Source organism: Akebia trifoliata, chromosome 10 (genome assembly GCF_017979445.1).
Source record: "Akebia trifoliata isolate Shusen 1 chromosome 10, ASM1797944v1, whole genome shotgun sequence".
In the NCBI taxonomy this organism is placed as follows: Eukaryota; Viridiplantae; Streptophyta; class Magnoliopsida; order Ranunculales; family Lardizabalaceae; genus Akebia; species Akebia trifoliata.
Window position 1 is genome coordinate 7,266,154 of NC_141384.1, and position 19,146 is coordinate 7,285,299.

Below are 19,146 nucleotides of genomic sequence, written 5' to 3' on the forward strand. Positions count from 1 at the left end.
CATGAAATCTCCCCTGCAATGAAGGAAAATGTGGTTTGTAGATTCCTCTTTTCTTTTGCATAAACAAGACACCAATTTGCCGTGCAGAAGATGAAGATTGACCAACTGTATAGTGTACACTGCCACTTATTCAAATAATGAATGGAAATTGATCAAACTAGAAGGTATTTTGTGTGTACCTTGTAGTTTAATACTTGTGATTCATTCATTGTGGCCCAGATCAGGTCATTGGATGGTCATCTTGTTTTTGCAATGTAAGAATCCTACAATAATCATCCAAAGATGATGTTCTCTGCCTTTAATGGTAAAGAGCAGAGGTTGAGGGCATTAGTTTCCAGGTCTCTATCGTCAAAACACTTAGGAGAGAACCTATTAACCAAGTGTTCATTCTCATCATATGCCACACCCACCCTGATCTTATCATTTTCATTAATGCATGCAAAAATCACACCCACCCTGATATTATCATATTCATTAATGCATGCAATCGCTCTTGTTTCTTGGGTCTCCTTTCTTGATTCCATGCACAAAAAAAAAAGCATCTGTGGTTCCTACACACTTCCACGCATGGTTTCAAAACTCGTCCAAGACCTAGACGTATCGTCTGAGTTAACTCGGTATCGGGGCTTAACGATACAAACGCACAAGTCACTTATTTTTACCGAGATTTAATATCTCACGTTCAATTTTTTTATTTTTTGAGCCAGACGTCTCAAACGTAACGGAAAACTCGTCTCTTCCATGACAGTAAAGTGAGATATGAGGTCTTGAGGTCACTCCAGCACGACATGGGATAGGAGAGCTTTAGTATTGTTAGATTAGATTGGTGTTTGGTAATAAAGCTGGAGAACGAAGAACGAAGAAGTTGAGGGTTATTCGTTTGGTATTACTGAATTTTAGCAAAATGATCATATATGCAAAGTAAGTACTACTTTATGTTTTTAATCGTTAAAAAGAAAATAATTTCTTGAATTTTATCATGTCCGTGAGATCCTTTAATAATATATATCATTAAAAAAAAATATAATTCTACAACCTATTTAAACAAATAATTTAACATCCAAATTAATTTTTAAAAAAATATATCAAATCCAAATGATCATTTAACGTTTCTTAAAATAGATCAACAATTGTATTTTATTTATTTATTTACAATATTAAAAAAATAGAGTGTTGTCAGTGATCATTTGATAAAACATATAACACTAGGTAACTAATGATTATATATTTTTATTTAAAAATCAAAAACTGATCATTGATCAATAATCATATGGTATAATAGATCAATGATCAGTTCTCAATTAGCTCTGAAAAACTGAACTTGGGAAGTTAAAAATGTTACCTTTACCACATCGACACTATCCATAGATCAAATTATTTTGTGGATTGAATTTCACTTGATCGACAGCTCCATTGCTTGCGTTCAGGTAGTACAACAAGATTAAAACCATTTGGAGACCTTATTGGGATGGATTATAAGGATTACTATAATTATGATAAGAAAAAAAAAATGAAATTAATGATTGACTGAAAATTCAAAGGGACTAATTCTCCAAAAACTTATAGCAAGAAGCAGAAGCTACTTCTCTTCACCCAAATAATGACTTGGAAAATTTTCCAGTTCCTGCAGAAAGCAGTAAAATCAAAATCACTCGAATTTTTCTTTAAATTGATCTATGAATTGCAAAGTGAATAACTCAATCTAGGGCATGTTATTGTATAGTTCTCACGACTCGTGTACAATAATAGCTGCAATATTAAGGACCGTGGTCATGAACAACTAAGAACAGTGGTGGGGTACAGTTTCTTTCACATGTTCCAAGCGGATAAATAACCACAAAATAAGATTAAAACGAAAACAAATAAACAAACATTATGGTTTTGCTGCAGACAGATCATTCTACTTTTTTACTGCACTGAAACTTTTAATGGTAGGTATGATTGCCAGATTATGTTCCGCGGCGCTCCTTAGTTTGAGTTGCACATGGAAAATATCACCAACAGCAAAGACCATCATAAAACTGCACCAGGAGACAAATTTAGAGGATCCAATGATAAGAGTTTGCAACAATTATCAAACACAATATTTAAAACATTTTGAAGCCGAGTTTCAAGAACAAATGCAAACAGGATGCAATCATCGAGTAAGAGATGTCACTTAACCAAAGAACATGCATTCGTGGATATATCCATCATTATCAACTACAACAACAAAGCCTCATCCCAAAGATTTGGGGTTGGCTAAACAAATCCCATTCATCCAATACTCTGTCCAGAGCCACAACTTCAGTTATTTAAAGTGTGTTCATATCCGCTTTCACTATGTCAATCTGATTTATTTTTGGGTCGTTTTTTTTAGGTTAGTGGTTAATGGAAGGGAAGATGGGTTGAATGGGATTTGAACCTGGGCCATGAAATCAACTGTCCTCAAGCCTTTGCCAACTTAACCATCTTATTTGGGCTGGGAAATCCCACACCAAGCACACTCAGTGCAAGGTGGGACTATTCCCTGCAGTAGCATCAATATCTAGGCTGCCAGGTTTAGGATAGGATACCAGAAATCAGGTCCTGACCCAATAACTTAGGGCCTCAATTGAGTATGTAGGATCAATTATCTTATAGATCAGTTCTGGATCAACCATGTCCGGATTGGGTTAGATAAGAAAGTATATACATTGTATCGTACAACTATTTTAGCATATGATGTGCATCTATCTATCCACACACATATGCTGTTTATCGAATTGGATATGATTGGATCCGGATCCAGATCCAATCCTCTTTTCTTCTTTTTTGATAGGAAAATGCAAAGACAAAGAGGCAAGACGAAAAACACAACCAAATGCACTACCCTTAAGTCAGAATACAGACCCACTCCCATCTACCCTTGAAGTCATAAAAAAAAAGACCCTTTTAAACTTTAAAAAACTTTACAAAAGACAATAATGTCTTCGACTGAGGACTACTTTCCTTCAAACGGACGACTGTTCCTTTCTTTCCAGAGACCCCAACACACTGTAAAGGGAATAAGAGCCCAAAGAATTATTTTTGCGTGCATGAAGGTTTAACCCATGGTCATCCAAGATCCAAACAAGCTTATAACTGAATCAGGAAAGCAACCTGAAACTCCAAAGAAGTTCTCAGGCTATCCCAACCCAATCCTACTATTATTAATTTGGTTCCAGATCATCTTGATCCGATCCAAATCTGATCCATGGGCAGCCCTTTCAATGCTGATGCTTTTCAATTAAAAAAAAAATTTAATTTCACTAACAAACAGCAGTTCTCTAATCATAAACAACAAATAAGAAAAATGGAATCTTTGGACAGTAAATCAAGGTGATACCATCATCCTGGAAAAGCTTATGTACGAAAAATACTGATGGAAATTCTTGGTCATGGGGAGAAAGTAAAATACATTAAGCACAAAAGGTGCATTGTTTCTTTCTACTTCATCCTTTTCAACTTTTTGGTTGAAAAGGTGGGATCCCTTTGATAGATGTAATACAATAAACTGATGAATAAATGAATGAAAATGGAAAGAAAATCAAAATTATCTCACAGATGGTAGGCTTCTGATCATGAAGAGAGTATAATTAAATAAACAGATCAATGTGCTTACCAAAAAACCCTAGCTCAATAGAGTCCCAACATTCTTAGCTCTGTAACATGACAAGGATCAAGCTCAAAGGGAGTTTTATCATCTTCTCTGCTTTCTACCACGTACTCCTGCTGATACACCAATATTGAAGTTCACTTGTGGAGAAGATATCTCATGAATGCAGCTTTGAAATTAATGAATTAAGATGCTTATATTACCATCTCTTAGTTTGGTAAGGAAAAACATGGAGGACAAACAGTGTAAATACCTTAACCAATAAAAGAAAAAATAATAATGCAAATGCAATCCATAATTTCAGTGTAAGCTTAACATAGATTTATCCAAATAACCAAGGATCCCTCAACTTTTCCGTTCATATCTGATGAGTCATCAGTCCAAAATTATGAGCAATTGGTTTTAAGAGGCACCGGATAGCAACAGTAAGGCCACCAATATCTCTCATAATGATGGTATTCATTATGTTTTAGAGTAAATGGGTGAGGCATAGTTCTATAAGGAGATTGAGTTGCTAACTGCAGAACATTTTCAGTCCTACACTTCTATGTTTAATTATTTGAGTAAGAGCACATGACAATTAATATAGTTCAGACTTCAGAGTATAGATCAGTATATAACTTGATTCTAAATGTTACTATGCCAAATTTCTCAACATCCCCAAAGCACGCCATGTTTTCCACTTTTGGTGCCCAAGCCTTTTGTTTTTCTTTCATTATTCGCAAGATTTCAAAAAGAACTATGGGTGCAATCTTTTTCCAAAGGAAAATCCCATTGCAGCAAATAAAGTGTTCTTATTGACAATAAAAGGTGTTTTAACATATTTTTTATTAAAAATAAATTTATGTGAATTTGTTCTGTTTTCAGACAACCAAATACCTGCAAATTGATAAAAAAAAAAAAATTATAATTTGCAACCAAGCAGCAGCAAAGTTCTCCCAACGCAAATTTGCCACTTTGCAGCATACCAAGCAGGCCTTAAAAATGCCTAAATTTAGAACCTTGCCAACAGGGAGCAAAGATAGGACATTGATGTATTCTCAATGTTTCTAGTATGATTAACTCCGGGTTTGTATGAATCTTTATGCCATTGAGACTAGAAACAGCACCGTCAATTGTGATTAAACTTTTAGTCTTTAAAAGTGCAACTTAAGCTGTTCAGGACAAGGTTACTCAAAGTTTGTTCTAAGATTTAATTTAATGCTCAAAGCATCTAATTCAATAGAAGGGATATTCCTTTTCCCCTCCTTTTTCAGAATACTTTCAAGACAGAAGGCAATATGTTGTTCCTAATACCTTCAGGCCTTCTTTGTTTGATAAGTACCTCCAGGCCTATCAGAGAACATATCTTTAAAGATCCTATAGAATGGCATTTTTTCTCGGAACTCCTAGACACAAATGTAACAATTCTCCAAGTATCCTTCCATTAGCAACCTGGCTTAAGGTCAAAGCCCAGATAAATCAATCATCTTCAGTGGGAACACCCACTTATGTCACAGAGCATAAGCAACTAATTTGGTCTACCTCAATAAACATTAGAATGGACAAAGATTACCATAGATTTCTTGTTCTCCTACACATTAAATAAATATGTAAAAAGGAAGCATCCACAAGCAAGGTGATTGATTGTCAAACTCTCACTCAAAGAAACTATCCAAATATGGGATTCAACAGAAGATAGAGGAGGTCCTCTCCACACTTCAGCACAAAGAAGCATTAAAAAGAGCTAACCGAAGAAAATTCATATATTTCAAATATCTCATTTTACACCTTTCACTAAAGAAGTCATGATCCAATTGTATCTTCTAGAATATGGGGAATTATAACCCACCCTATGACCAGTTCTCCAACCTGATTCATACATCGTCCAGAGCCATTCCCATCACTTTCTAACAACCGCATGACATCCACTGAATTATTTTTCACTTCTGATGTCCTTGAAAAAAAAAACATTTCTTTGTAGTAATTGTAGGAGAGGCTGAATGTCAAATTTTTTGGGGTCTGCAACACCTTATAGGTCATGAAAACAACTTAAGAATCTTGTCAAACTTTCCCTATTGCCACCTATGTCAACCAAAGTCGAGCTTTATTAGTCTTCTCCAACCTCTCCAAGTGGGCATGATACCAGTTAATTCCCTAATCACTTTAGATATCTTCTACTTCAAAAGCTAAAACATGTTTTCGAATAAGAACCATGTTCATCTTCAATGTCCAAACCAAATTACAGATCTTTTACATTAAAAGATATTCATCTTTAAAGGTGTCACCTCAGCGAGGTGGTGAAGTTCGCATGTTTTAGTACACCATAGACCTAGGATTAAAATGCCACCTTCATACTTAAATGTATCAAAAAATTAAAGATATTAATCTTCAAAAAATCTCCGATAAGATTCCTTTCACATAATCCAATTGAAGACAAATGGAGGAACCACCCAATGGATACCCACACCCAATGTTTCATACTACGTATGAGCTCTTATGATTGAAAACCTTCCTTACAGAGCTTCAATTTCTCCTTCATGCCCTATTCATTGTGACAATCAATCAGCTATTCACATCGCATCCGACTATGTCCTCCATGAACGGACGAAACACATTGAGGTTAGCAAATTATTTTCACTAAGGCAATGGGTCATTCCTTCTTCATGCAAACTTAGTCAAGCTGGGCTTGATTGACATCTACACTCCATTTTGAGGGGGAGCATTGGGATGTATATGTGTGGTGTGTATTTAATCTAGTTGGTGTGTGTGCTGTAAAGGGTATTCTTGTAATTTCCTGTTCTCTTAATATAAAGGCTAGGGTGTCTCTCTCTCTCCCAATAAAGCCATTCATTCTGAAGAATACAATTTTTTAAACATAGAACACGCTTTTTTAAAAATAAAAAGAGTTTTTTATTGTTTGAACTGTCAAAGTTACAAAACATGTTTTAAATGAGACTTCTTCTAAACAATGAAGTTTTTGTGAATATGCTCAGGAATAGATGGATTTTGTTATCCCAAGTTCCACTGACTGACTAGGCAGGTCTACTAGCTTGAAGAATCAAAGCATTGGTGACTTCATGGAATCCAAGAGAGCATTTGAGGATAAAACAATCACTAAGAAAAAACTGATTGATTACTCCAGCATTTGAGGGATAAAACAGTCACTCAGAAAATTTTAAGCTCCAGTCAAAACTTGAAGTGTTTCGACACTATTTTTTTTTTTTTTCAGTTGCGGGGTGTGGAAGCTTTCACCCATCTCACTAGGCTTTATGAGTTTCTCATTTAATACGCCAACTACAATTCAAGTTTCGAAAAAAATTTACCATATCTTCTTTTTCTTATTTCATTTTTTCCTTATTGTTTACAGTAGGAAGGCTTCTAAAGTTTGCCATAAGCTTGAAGTATGGAGGTACTGAACCTTCGTTAGTTCTTGTTTAGCAAGAACATGGTAGTGGCGTTCATTGATCTTCTGCCCACAGATTATAGCTATGAAGAACCCATAGAGAAGCCCCACCAAAACAATAGCTAAAACTGAACAATTAAAGAAAAGTAATAGATGAAGTTAGATTCACAATAAATAATGGCATGAAATGATTATACTAAGTTATTCAAAAAACAAACATCATTTTAATCACAGAAGTATTTCTGAAGGTTCATCAGCTTAATTGCAGAAATCTTTCTGAAGCTTCTCGTAAATTGAAAATCGCTACTTTAGAAGACAAGCCATTGATATCATACGATGATGTAGAACCACATTTTGACATGATTTTTGTTATTGGTGGTCAATAATCTTTATCTTCTCTTCTATATAATAGAGATTAAACCCGAAACCCATTTTAAATCCCGTAGACAAGGCTACTAATCAACCTTAGAGAATCCCAACTACAACCCAAAATATCTTAAGCAGCCCACAACTTATTAAATGAAAATTTGGACAAATATTTTAATTGTAATGATAAATGATCATAAAATACTTTTTTGCTTGAATATATAGATTTCAACAAGGTTAAAACTATTCATCTCTAAACTCTTTTATCTTTGAATAGAGAGTGCTTTCATCAAAATCCAACATTCCGATCAAAAGATCAAAGCATTTAGCAATCAATTCTTCAAGTGACCCAAATTTTCAACAATTTACTTGGGAAAAAAACATTTATCAATGAGGAGTATGTGAAAAGATCTTCCAAATTATTTATCATCAGCAAAGCATTATCTCAACAAAAAAAAAAAGTGTTTTTTTATATGCAAAAGGTTTGTGGTTAGATGGAGAAGTTGGTTTCAAGGGGGTTTGAACTTAGGGCCTAGGAACAGAACAACACTCCATGCATCTTACCAACTTAGCTAAGTGGGCACCTCCTTATCTCAAAATTTGGGGTCAGCAGAATGAATCATGTTCCTCAATCAATTCAGTCAAAAGCCATGTTTTTTCTATTGTAATTGTGTTTATAGCTTATACATGCTCTCACTACCTCAATCCAGGAACACGTTTCAGTTCTCAGATTTCTCAATCCTAACAAGTCCTAACACATGATACAACAGAGAACTATATATATGCTAATAGATGCATTGGAAGATGGACAAAAGGGAGCATACCTGCCATGACATAAAATCCATATGGATGTTCTTCATAGCCAAACATTTCCTTCAGTTCCTCCCCATAAAATTTGTATACAAGCATACCCAACAATGCCACAATCTGTCAAGCATTTGTTTAAATTATATCTCTAAACAAGAGAGAGTTTAACATAGAGCGTTACGTTATACATAAAAATTTTAAATAAGATAACTAGTTAAGCCCATATATCACACACAAATGAAGGAAGCCATTACATTAAATTTTAGTTCCTATTGAAACTACTAGTTCATGTGAATGATAATAGCTTCACAATAAATAAAAAAGTAATATAAGCAGTACTTGTAATGTTAATAAGCTTGGGATAATGATGTCGATAACTGACCAAAAAAGGCTAAACTAATCAATATGTTTACAGAAAAAGTTCCAAAATAACATTATGAAATAAATAAAAACAGTACTTGTAATGTTAATAATCTTGGGATAATGATGTCGATAACTGACCAAAAAAGGCTAAACTAATCAATATGTTGACAGAAAAAGTTCCAAAATAACATTATGAAATAAACAGTTAATTCTTACCAACTGAACAATAACAAAAATGAAAGCATGGTCCCTAACAACAAGGAACTGAAACTTCAATCTCAGCCACCAGCGATCGGGTGGCACATTTGCTCGTAATACGAATACCGCCCTACACTCCGTACAGTGGGCAAAAGCAAAGCCCTCCTGAAAAGAATAATTCAAATGATAGTAAGTTAATCTCTAGTGTTGAGAAAGTAATTTGATATTTTCAAATCAGTATGATCAAAAGTATGTTATCAGTAAATGCAGCTATACAGATACAAAATAATATCAAGCAGATCGACCTCATACTCTATGATGATGCCTCAGAAGAGAGCATTAAAAAAAAGTTGATTTGCAAGTCAAACACACAAGAAGATGGTGAAGTCATCCACCAATGTCAATTAGACAAAATAACAAATGACTTGTGTTTTGCAGTTGGAGACAAACATGAGGTGTCAGAAAAGCTGATCCAAAGAAGCATAGTATGTGGAAGTGCCATTCAGTTAATTTGATGAAAATATAACCGTTTCATACGAATTTGTATTCATGCAAGTATAGAATAGAAAACCAAACGGAGATTCATATAAACTGGTAAAGTAATAATAAATAATATGAATTTAGAAATGTCTTGATTAGAGTGTTGTCCACGTTTCTGCATAATGTCTGCAGCCCATCTGACATACCAAACGTATAAAATGAGTGTCCACGATAAATGATCAGTTAACATTACAGAAAGAAACAAAAACACATTAGTTTTTACCTTAGTTGATCTCCAATGATCAAGACATGACCGATGCACAAATTTCTGCGTGCCTCTGCAATAGCAGGGTGCTATCAGATCCTCACCTGTACATATGTAAAGAAGTATCATCCTATGTTACTTGATTCATGGGTTCGCTCAGTTCGAATTCAGGTTTGCAGTTCATGGTTCATCAATCAAGAATGAACCCAGTTCGTAGGGGTAGACAGAGATGAGGGTATTTGAAGGTTGAAGTGATGAATAGGACAATGGTGGATTTTGGGAAGAAAAAAATCAGGTTTTTTTTATGTATAGGTCGAAGATGAGGGTATTTGGTCATTTTCCACCAGTCTATTAATAAGGACAAGGGTCAAAGGGGCATGCTATCAATTTGAAAATTTAGGATAGTATTTTAATATTATCAATATGTGGAGAGGGATAAAAAAAAATCAACTTAAATTACGAAGTACATTTGGTTCGCATTTCACGAGCCAAGAGCAAACCGTACCACGAACTGGTTCAGTTCGAACCAGTTCACAGTTCGGTACTTTAACAACGAATTAGGTAGCACTGGTATCATCCATGAGTTCGAATAGAACTGTTCATAGAAACAAGATGCGCCTTCACAGGAGAATGAAAAAGTTATTAGTCATGATAGTAAGCACCTCCACTATCAAGGCAAATGCGACATTGTTGTTGGTCTTCATTGACTAGATTACAACGTTCATCTGCATCAAGATTTCCCTGAACGTCAAAAACCACAGAGCAATCATCTCCCACAAGTCCAATTTCACATGAAGATTGAGGTTCACTAGATCTGCAAATAATGTTGGTTTCAGATAAAATGGGTTCTGTTTCTGAATCTTCTAACGTTCGACTATCATTAGACACCAACTGCATTTCGAAGAATCCTAATCAGGATGATCCTACACCCACAAGAGAGGTCAATTCTGCCGACCATTTCAAAATGAAGTTGTAATCCTGCAAAATAGAGAAGAAATTGAGGCATCATAATTTCACAAAGACACCCATAGAGGCACATTCAACAACTGAGAAATTATCACACAAAACAATAGGTGAAATAATATAATATTGAATGATAAACCCACCAAAGTTAATCCTAGAATTACCTTTTCTAAATCTATAATAACACAACCCATGCCAATTGTACACTCAAAGCACACTTATGAAGTTGATTTTTCTTAGATTGCATAAAAAAAAACAAAAGAAATATTTTTAATTAAATAAATGTGTAAGAAAACTGTTCACGGAATCTTCAGCATAGAAACGGGTAATTTTGTATTTTTTTGTGGAAGAATATATTAAACAAAAGAGTAAAATATAAGGTGGTCAAGGAGACCTATCTAAAATGATAGGAAAGCGGCAAAACTCAAAACTACTCACTCCCCACTCACAAATCCCCCTTATGGAGAAAATTCTCAAAAAACTGAAAACCAGAAGTATTTGAAGGGCTTGCATCAGAAGCGGATGAGACCTGAAATGTTGATGATAACTTCCTAAATTGGCTGCTCCTTCCAGTCAACTCTCATGTTCCTTTCCTTCAAATGGAACTGGAAAGAGTCCCATAAATTTCTAGAAGGTGGAATAAATGAAACCTGACAGGTCAAGAGGAAAAACAATAAGGCAGAAGGTGATTGAAATTAATTTCACTTAGTATTTTGTAATATTTAACATGAATAGGTTAATCAATATTAAAGTATTAGTTATGTTGCAATTTATTATGATGTATAGAGATGCATAAAATCGTGTAGTTAGGTTGCATTTTATTAATGTGTATAGAGATGCACCTAATCAAGTTGATGTAGTCAGGGAAATTACGTAACTAACATGTGACCACATCACCGGAGATCAAGAATATCCGGCAATTTTATCTAACTTCTTGTCATGGAATCAGAGCCATGACCTGCTCCAATTTTGTGATCAGGCCAGCCATGCTCCTGGATCTCCATCCGGATTCTTAGTTTATCACAAATGTTTATATCGTATCAGAGTCATGGCTAGCTCTGATCTTGCGATCAGGCCAGTCATGCTCCCTACTTCTAAACCTAGTCATTGAGCCCATACAATAAACTCTTTACATGCACTTATTTCATTTTCAGCAAATCTTCCATCTTCAAGAACCCATTACCATTGCACAATTCCTTGAGAAAAAAGGACGATGAAGAAAGGGGGTGAAGGAAGAAACTAAAAGTTGTCGCTACTACTGCCGCTGCACCAACGTCAACGTCATATATATCTGATCTACATTCAAGTCATTGAACATCTCTCGCCTTGGTAGAAACCTAACTACATGATTTTATGCATCTCTATACATCTTAATAAATTGCAACATAACTAGTACTCTAACAATCAATATGCAGACCATAAAGGTCAAGATATTAATGAAGGAAACCTATTTACTACAACTTGGATCGTTCGCCAATAGTTCCCCCAACCCAGTAGTCTAAATTCATGCAAGAATCATACCAACTATACCAAAGCAGCAACCATCAAATCTCATCCTCATTATACATTAAACAATCGAATGAGGGGAGAGTGCAAATGAGTCTGCCACAGGACTTACAGCTCACATATATAAATAATTGCATCCTTGCGCACTCTAAGTTGGTGAGACTCCAACTTTGGATTTTCTTTATAGAGGCGACTCTCCACTTTCCTTTCCTTTAGTTTCCATATTTACAAATTGTTTACTACCTGGGTTATATTTTCAACTCAAATACCTTTTTCTCCTGTCCATTAAACCCCGGTCGTACTAACCCCTACAGGTTCATCCCATAGACCCTAACCCCAACTTCCACTTCGCAGCCCTAAATTCCTGCATCAAACCCTTATTTTTAAGCAATTTCTTACCTTAAGTTTTACCTAATTGAACCCTCCAATCAACCTCTAATCTGCAGGTCAGCTTACCACCAATCTGCAAAATAAGTTGTAGACTGCCACCAATATGCAGATTAGCACCAGTTGCAGGTCAGCTTGCAAACCAGGACCAATCTGCAGGTCCCTTCTGTAGACTAGATCTAAACTGCAGGTTGATCATGTCACCCAGCATCATCTCCTTGTAACAGTGTTTTTGCATCACTTGTCCTACAATTATACAAACAACCCAGAAGTTGTTCTGTGTAGCCTTGTAATAAAATTAGATCAGCACCTTTTACTACATCCATTGTACAAACAACCAGGTAATTTTCTGTGTTGCATTATCACTAAATTCAAGCCTAAGTATAAAGTTTTAAAATTAATTCTAATTTAAGAAAGCATATATAATTCAGATTAATGTTGTTGCAAGAATATCAGTATTCCAATATCCAAAACATGGGGAGGGGTAACTGCCTTCCGAGCTGATGTGCATAGTTAGTGGTATCCAGGTTTCAATTACCACAAGGCAGGCGGACTTTTGAAAATAGTGAACGCGTTCCATATGTCACCACCCAAGGTTCCTGATTTTTTTTTTATGGTTATAAGGTTAGTGGTTAGCAAACGAAGTTGCGTTCAAGGGGGTTTGAACCTAGGACATGGGAACAACACTCCACACGTCTTACCACTTAGCTAAGTTGGGCACTTCAAGATTCATGATTTGTATCTTCAGCTTTTAGATTTGAAATGTGAGGTGCTTTTGTTATCTACTAGAAGCAAAGATGCAATGTTAACATACTGTTCAAAGGAGTCCTCAAGCTTTAGCACAACGTTTTTCTTTCTCTTTATATATTTATTTCGATAGGAAACGAAAAATGAGAGAGCAAGAGTAAAAGGGGTTTGGAAATAGTTCCCTACTATGGCATGATTCTATCTAGAAAACTTCTACCATGAATCAGTGATATTACTAGCCTCTTTGGTCAGTGAATTAGCAATATCCCTTCTCATGGCAGGATGGCCTAGCCAAAAAAAATCCAAAAGGAGAAAGGTTTGGGAAGTGAATTCTAATTTACATAGAACTTAGAAATCAGGATGGTGAGCCACAGCCTCACAAGGTTTGGCATCCATCTGAGAACGCCAAGATGCCAGCTTAATTAGGCTATGTATACAAGGAAGGGTACTTGCACCTCTATAAGAAAATATCAAAGCAGGATCATTGCCATCGTTGTTTTCCTTACTTGGTTATTTATGATGAGGACATCAGTACACTGCCATATAGGGTGTATCAGAGGAGGAGAGTCCCTTTATGATCATTGTGGATGGATGATATATATACATATGGGCGTAGTTTGAGAGTCTCGAGCATTATAGTTAGAAGACACCATTGCATAGCCTTTAGAAGACCCCACATTAGGAAGATGCAATGGGCTGCTTTTAGGAGCATGGAGGGTCCATTCTTCGGCCATATTTTTATGATTGATCTTGTTTATTATTATTTTCAGCTAGGGATATTTTTGTGATTATTTTCCAGCCATGGGTTATTCACTATTATGATAGTTTTGGGGGGTCTAAGACTAATTTTTATTAGTAGTAAGAAGTTTTAATTAAAACTTTACTCGTTGATCAAGTGATATTTTAATCTTGACCAGAGATTAATTTTGATGGGTGAGATTAGTTCTAGGTTTATAGAAAATATATAAATATTTATTGCAGAGATTCTATTTCAATTAGTGAATGCGATTTGCAGGTTTTTTCTAAGTTCTCCAAAGAATGGATGGTGTAAAGCCAAATTTGGTGTGAATCCAAGGTAAATATTCTAGTCTTCTTCTCAATTTCTAAGTACAAAGTTTTTCTCTATCATTAGATTTGACGAGAACACATCGATCATATTACACTATGAAACCACTATTTATCCACTCAGCACTGATTTTATCCACCCAAGACTATTCCATAAAGCATGGTTGCTGCTATTGATATCTTGTAAAATCTTTTATTTTTTTTTATTTTTTTACAAGAACACGTCACTCACATCATACTATGAAAGCACTTCTCCACTTTATCCACCCGACACTAATATCATGGGTAATATCATCACTGATTTATCCATCTTTATGCAAAATTCAATCTAAATAACAGAAGTGGTCTTCTAGGATATTGCTTATCCATCAATCTCAACTAGAACCAAGTGTCCTGACTAAAGTTATATTGTGTTACTGTGTCTTGCTCTCACTTATCTTCAAATCATTAGTCAATAATGTATCCCTCCATAGTTAGCTATGAATTTACCTTCTCTCTAGTTTCATCCACCATGACTACATCTTCAATTAACATAAATTATGGAACCTTTCCTTGAATATGAGCAATTGGCATACCATAACTAGTGCAGGAAGGTACGGTCTAAGTGCAGATCCTTGGTGCAAACCCCATTATAATTGCAAATTACCTCATCACATCCCTAGTTGTTATAGTAACTTCACAACCTCCATTTTTCTTAAAACCGACCAAATTAACTCTCAAGGAACTCTATACATGACTTTTCCAAAATTGATAGAAACAATATGTAAAATCTTCATCTTCCCCCAAAATTTATCTTTTAATCATCCAAATAAGAAAATAGCAACAATAGACAACTTCCCCAACATGAAGTGATGGGGACATCATGCCCATGTCCCATATTTGTTAGGAGTCCATATTGATTAGGAGTCTTTAGTACTATCTATTTTGTTGTTGTATTTAAATTTTATTTTAATTTTTTCTTAATCCCTTATAAAATGTCCACGTTTAAATAGGGGTTATGTTTTAATTTTTAAATTAAATGAGACTTTTATTTAGAATCCTATGCCGGATTTTTCAGTTTTTTTTTCTATTTTAGTAGTTAGGATATTGTAGAACTCTTAATTGGAGTAGGAGACTATATATAAATGTAATTAGTTATTTTTCAAATCAGTGAATGAATGAAAGAAGAAAAAAAGTTATAGGTTTTCTCTTATGAGAGTCCTTTAAGTGAAGCCATTGAAATCCTTGGTGTGAAGTCTAGGTCAATTTATTATCATTTTCTCCATCTCATCTTCTCCTTCTCTTTTCTTTATTCTTCTATTTCTCTTAGTAGCATACCCTATTGCCATGGAAAATACAGCACCCTTTGTGCTCGCAAAACCATCTATTTGGACCTCTAAACCCAGCCATAACCTCTCCACAACCTATGTTGTCCTTCTATTCTAGTTTTAGCCACTTTAGAACTAATACCTAACCCTAAACCCTTTCATCCATTAACCTATTACTCCTTATAGCAAAACTTTGTATTTTTCACTTCCATCTTGCCTCAAGAAGCCAAATTAGTTATTTGATATCACTGTTTCTTGTCTCAACCTTTTCTCTCCCACAATTTCATACAGTGAATTATCAGTTTATCCCATGATAATTAGTGCAATTGTACACATCGCCCTTGTTTTTATAAGAAAGATGTATAAATTCCACAATCATCCAGCATTATTTTGGTCTCCAAAATCTTATTAAACCTGCTTAATTAAGTTGAACCATTCATGTTCCAGTTCCCTAATGCATTCCCAAAGTAGTAATAAGTACTCTTTACATTCTTAGAAAAAAAAATTAATGCAATTTATCATTTCATCCCACAAAGCTCTAGTTTCTGCATCTAAAAACAAAATGCTTTTGCCTTTTTGTTTCATCCCCATAATTCGTTGGCACATTTTAAAATTTATGTATCTCTATTCCACCTCTTAAATGCAAACATTCATAACCACTTACCTATATTGTGTAGTTAGACTTTTTCAATCCTATAGTAATTATAAAAAAAAAAAATTCGAATTTCAGGACCAATATCACAAATTATAGATTACAACCAATAATCACAAATTAAAGAGTGCCATAATCAATATTTTACAATAAAAAAGGACTGACATATATAAACAAAGATGCCCAAAAACGTCGATTCCTACGTTAAAGAGTTAAAAACAAGATCAAACTACGAAGAACAGCAATCAAAAAATTCGATTAGAAACAGAGAGTGCAATCTCCCATGGGGTTAATCGGCTAATTTACCTGTTTTTCAGCAAGATTTCAAAATCTTGTTGGGATTTCAACCATACGTACATTTCAATTTCAATTATAGATGATCTGAGTAGAAAAAAAACCAACAAAATCGAAACGAAATTAGGGTTTCGTAACTTATGGATCTGTAGACAAAAAGCTAGAGAGTAAGAGGAAGTTCGAAGAGAGGGAGTTGAAAATCGTACCGACGAATATTATACAAATGCAAACATGAAAATGTTTAAAATATTTAATTTTTAAGACATACCCCCTTGTTTTGATTAATATTAGAGATTCCCCCATTTGTTTTCAAACTGATGCCATGGCCCCTCGACCAGTTGACCTAGGTCTTGTACATAACCTAACCTAAAATAACCTAAATGCCCTTGCCTTCAACTTCCAATAAAACTCCCAAAAAATTTCTTCCAAAATATTTGTCATCTTGAAGCTCTTAATTTCTTACCCTTGAATTTTTTTAAACCTAAAAGTCTATCATTCTACTTCTCCAAAATTTATAACTTGTTCTTAAGATTTGAAGGTTGAAGGAGATGGAATCATAAGATCGAAGATGAGTTTATAGTAAAAATTCGTCATTTTCAAGTTGATCCCACTTTTATTTTAATTAAACTCAATAATAATTCCATCTCCTAACCATCAAATTAAACTTAACAGCTTGATAAATTATGCAGATAGTAAAATCTTTGATTTCTTTATTAAAAAATTATTTTTCTAATTCTTCAGAAATTATATATTATTTTTGAGGTTTGAAGAATATAGAATCTTCCGGTTAGAAATAAGTTGAAGATTACTGAATTTTAGGAGAAAATTATGGGGTTTTGAGTAGATGTTGAAGATGAGGGTATATCAGTCATGTATATTTGTACCGGAGAAGAAGACCTAGGTCAAGGGGCATGTTGTCAATTTGAAACACATGGGTATCTGACTAAAATTAGAGCGGTATGTCTAAATCACCCTAAATAATTGAATTTAGCGTAGATTTATCTCAGTGAATATGAACCGTCCGATAATGATAAAACCGGATAGACAGATTTCAATGTGGGACCCACGTGTTTGGCTTTGGCACCAAATTCTCCTCTATTAAGGGGAATTAAAAAATGTGGCAGCTCATGACGACTTGGACTTCGGCCGGCTCTCTTAAAGAATTGAAGGAAGTGCATCCTTTACCTGCCACGTGGCCTTTCCAACTTTTGGTTAATAAAAAACTTTTGCTCACAAAACATTTGGTCGCGTGTTCACAGAATTCGAGATCCACCAATCACAGGAGTCCGCGTGTTGAATGCCATCCCAATTTACAAAATTACCCATTTGTTATGCTTGACGTGCCACGCGTTGGAGTGTCTGTGAGTAAAAAAAATCACTCAAATTTAGGAATCAATGTTTTCAAACTGATGATGTGGCTCTTGACCTCAGTCTTTTCTTATAAACTAACAACAATGACTTAAAACCCCGGTTTCTTCCCAACATAATGATAATGATGATGACGGCATTGACGTCATTTTCATTGCTCAGTAAGAGATGAAGGTTGATGATACAAGTAACGCAACATGTCATCATCGTCATTTTAAAAAAAATATAGGGAGGTATCTCAAATATTTATCAAAATGTGAGGGTGATTGTCTTTTAAGACAAGACGACACGTGTAATGTAAAGGAGAGTGTGTTCCACCAACGCTGGAAAGTTTTTTTTTCCAATTTTAATGATGGTTAGATTGTCGGGTCTGTGATTATAAGATATTTGACACAAATCATAATTATCATCCGACGGTCTATATTTTATAGACTTTATAATATACTATATGGGGAAGGTGTAACTGGTAAGATCTATGTAGCCCCTCTTTGTGTGTGAGGTTACAATAATACTATTTTCTAATCATCCCTGTCATTGACCTTATCCTAAAAATAAATTTTTGCTTAGGTCTTATGTTATTGGATCTGTATTCATCTTTGCTATCACTACCTTGATTCATGTTGTTTTGTGTATTTTTCGAGCGCATTTAGAATATTCGATTTCTTTGTTCCTTCTTACGAAGAATGTAATTGACCTTTTTGACTGTGCCCAACTCTTCTCAATCAATTTTCTCTTAGTTTATTGCTTATTTGAGTTACTCCTACATTTTATTTTAAAATCATGATAATCTAACAATCCCGCGTGACACAATCAATAGACGCTCCTGATGTGACAAGTTCAGAATCATAGATCTGTACTTCTCAGGATACAAAATTGCACTTCCCCATTTTAAAAGAAATGTATCACAAGGCATATAGATCTACAATTCTCGAACTCGTCACGTGAGGAAAGTCGATTGAGTGTGCCACGTGAGTAGTCAAATTATCAGAACTCTTTATTTTATTTCAGTATAATTGGCTTTATTACACTCAAATGTTAACATGATACTTCTTGATCACCTAATATGTAGTTTCACAAAACATAAGTAGTCAGTCTTACTTTTGTCTAATATAGTTTCTCTTTTTAATTTGATTAGTATTTGTTAGTGTGACAAAACGAAGTAGCAAAGCTTTTAAAAATAACAAATCATGTATAAAACCAAAGGATTTACGTGGTTTGGCGGTGCACCTACGTCCATAAATCATAAATACCTATTTCCCTTAATAATAAATAAACCCTAGACGACCTTCACCACAAGAATACACATACCCCCCCCCCCCCCCCCCCCCCCCTCAAAAAAAATAAAATAAAGTCTCAAAGGTGTTACCCCTGAAAAGC

At 34.8% G+C, this 19,146-nt stretch overlaps 1 protein-coding gene across 3 annotated transcripts; it reads right to left on the reverse strand.

Moving 5' to 3' along the window:
* Nucleotides 1-1,693: 1,693 nt before the first annotated feature.
* On the reverse strand, nt 1,694-16,602 carry LOC147393018 (RING/FYVE/PHD zinc finger superfamily protein). 3 transcript variants are annotated; one of them, XM_086457049.1, is made up of 9 exons: nt 16,414-16,602; nt 10,973-11,093; nt 10,143-10,458; nt 9,499-9,584; nt 8,754-8,900; nt 8,192-8,294; nt 7,017-7,129; nt 3,623-3,732; nt 1,694-2,021 (listed from the first exon to the last, which is right to left on the reverse strand). In XM_086457049.1, exons 3-8 carry the CDS (start codon nt 10,375-10,377, stop codon nt 3,637-3,639), a joined length of 780 nt encoding a protein of 259 aa, XP_086313175.1. In that variant the 5' UTR covers nt 10,378-10,458; nt 10,973-11,093; nt 16,414-16,602; the 3' UTR covers nt 1,694-2,021; nt 3,623-3,636. The 3 variants fall into 3 exon arrangements, with proteins under 3 accessions (XP_086313175.1, XP_086313176.1, XP_086313173.1); XM_086457050.1 differs by lacking the exon at nt 10,973-11,093 and having other exon boundaries at nt 3,623-3,729; XM_086457047.1 differs by lacking the exon at nt 10,973-11,093.
* Nucleotides 16,603-19,146: the final 2,544 nt, after the last annotated feature.

Excerpts from the sequence above, each read along its gene's own strand:
- LOC147393018 (XM_086457047.1), bottom strand. The coding sequence starts at position 10,377 with ATGCAGTTGGTGTCTAATGATAGTCGAACGTTAGAAGATTCAGAAACA. Across the intron at positions 7,130-8,191 it reads TGGATTTTATGTCATGGCAG|TTTTAGCTATTGTTTTGGTG; the intron begins GTATGCTCCCTT and ends TTAATTGTTCAG. Across the intron at positions 3,733-7,016 it reads CTAAACAAGAACTAACGAAG|CAGGAGTACGTGGTAGAAAG; the intron begins GTTCAGTACCTC and ends TTGGTGTATCAG.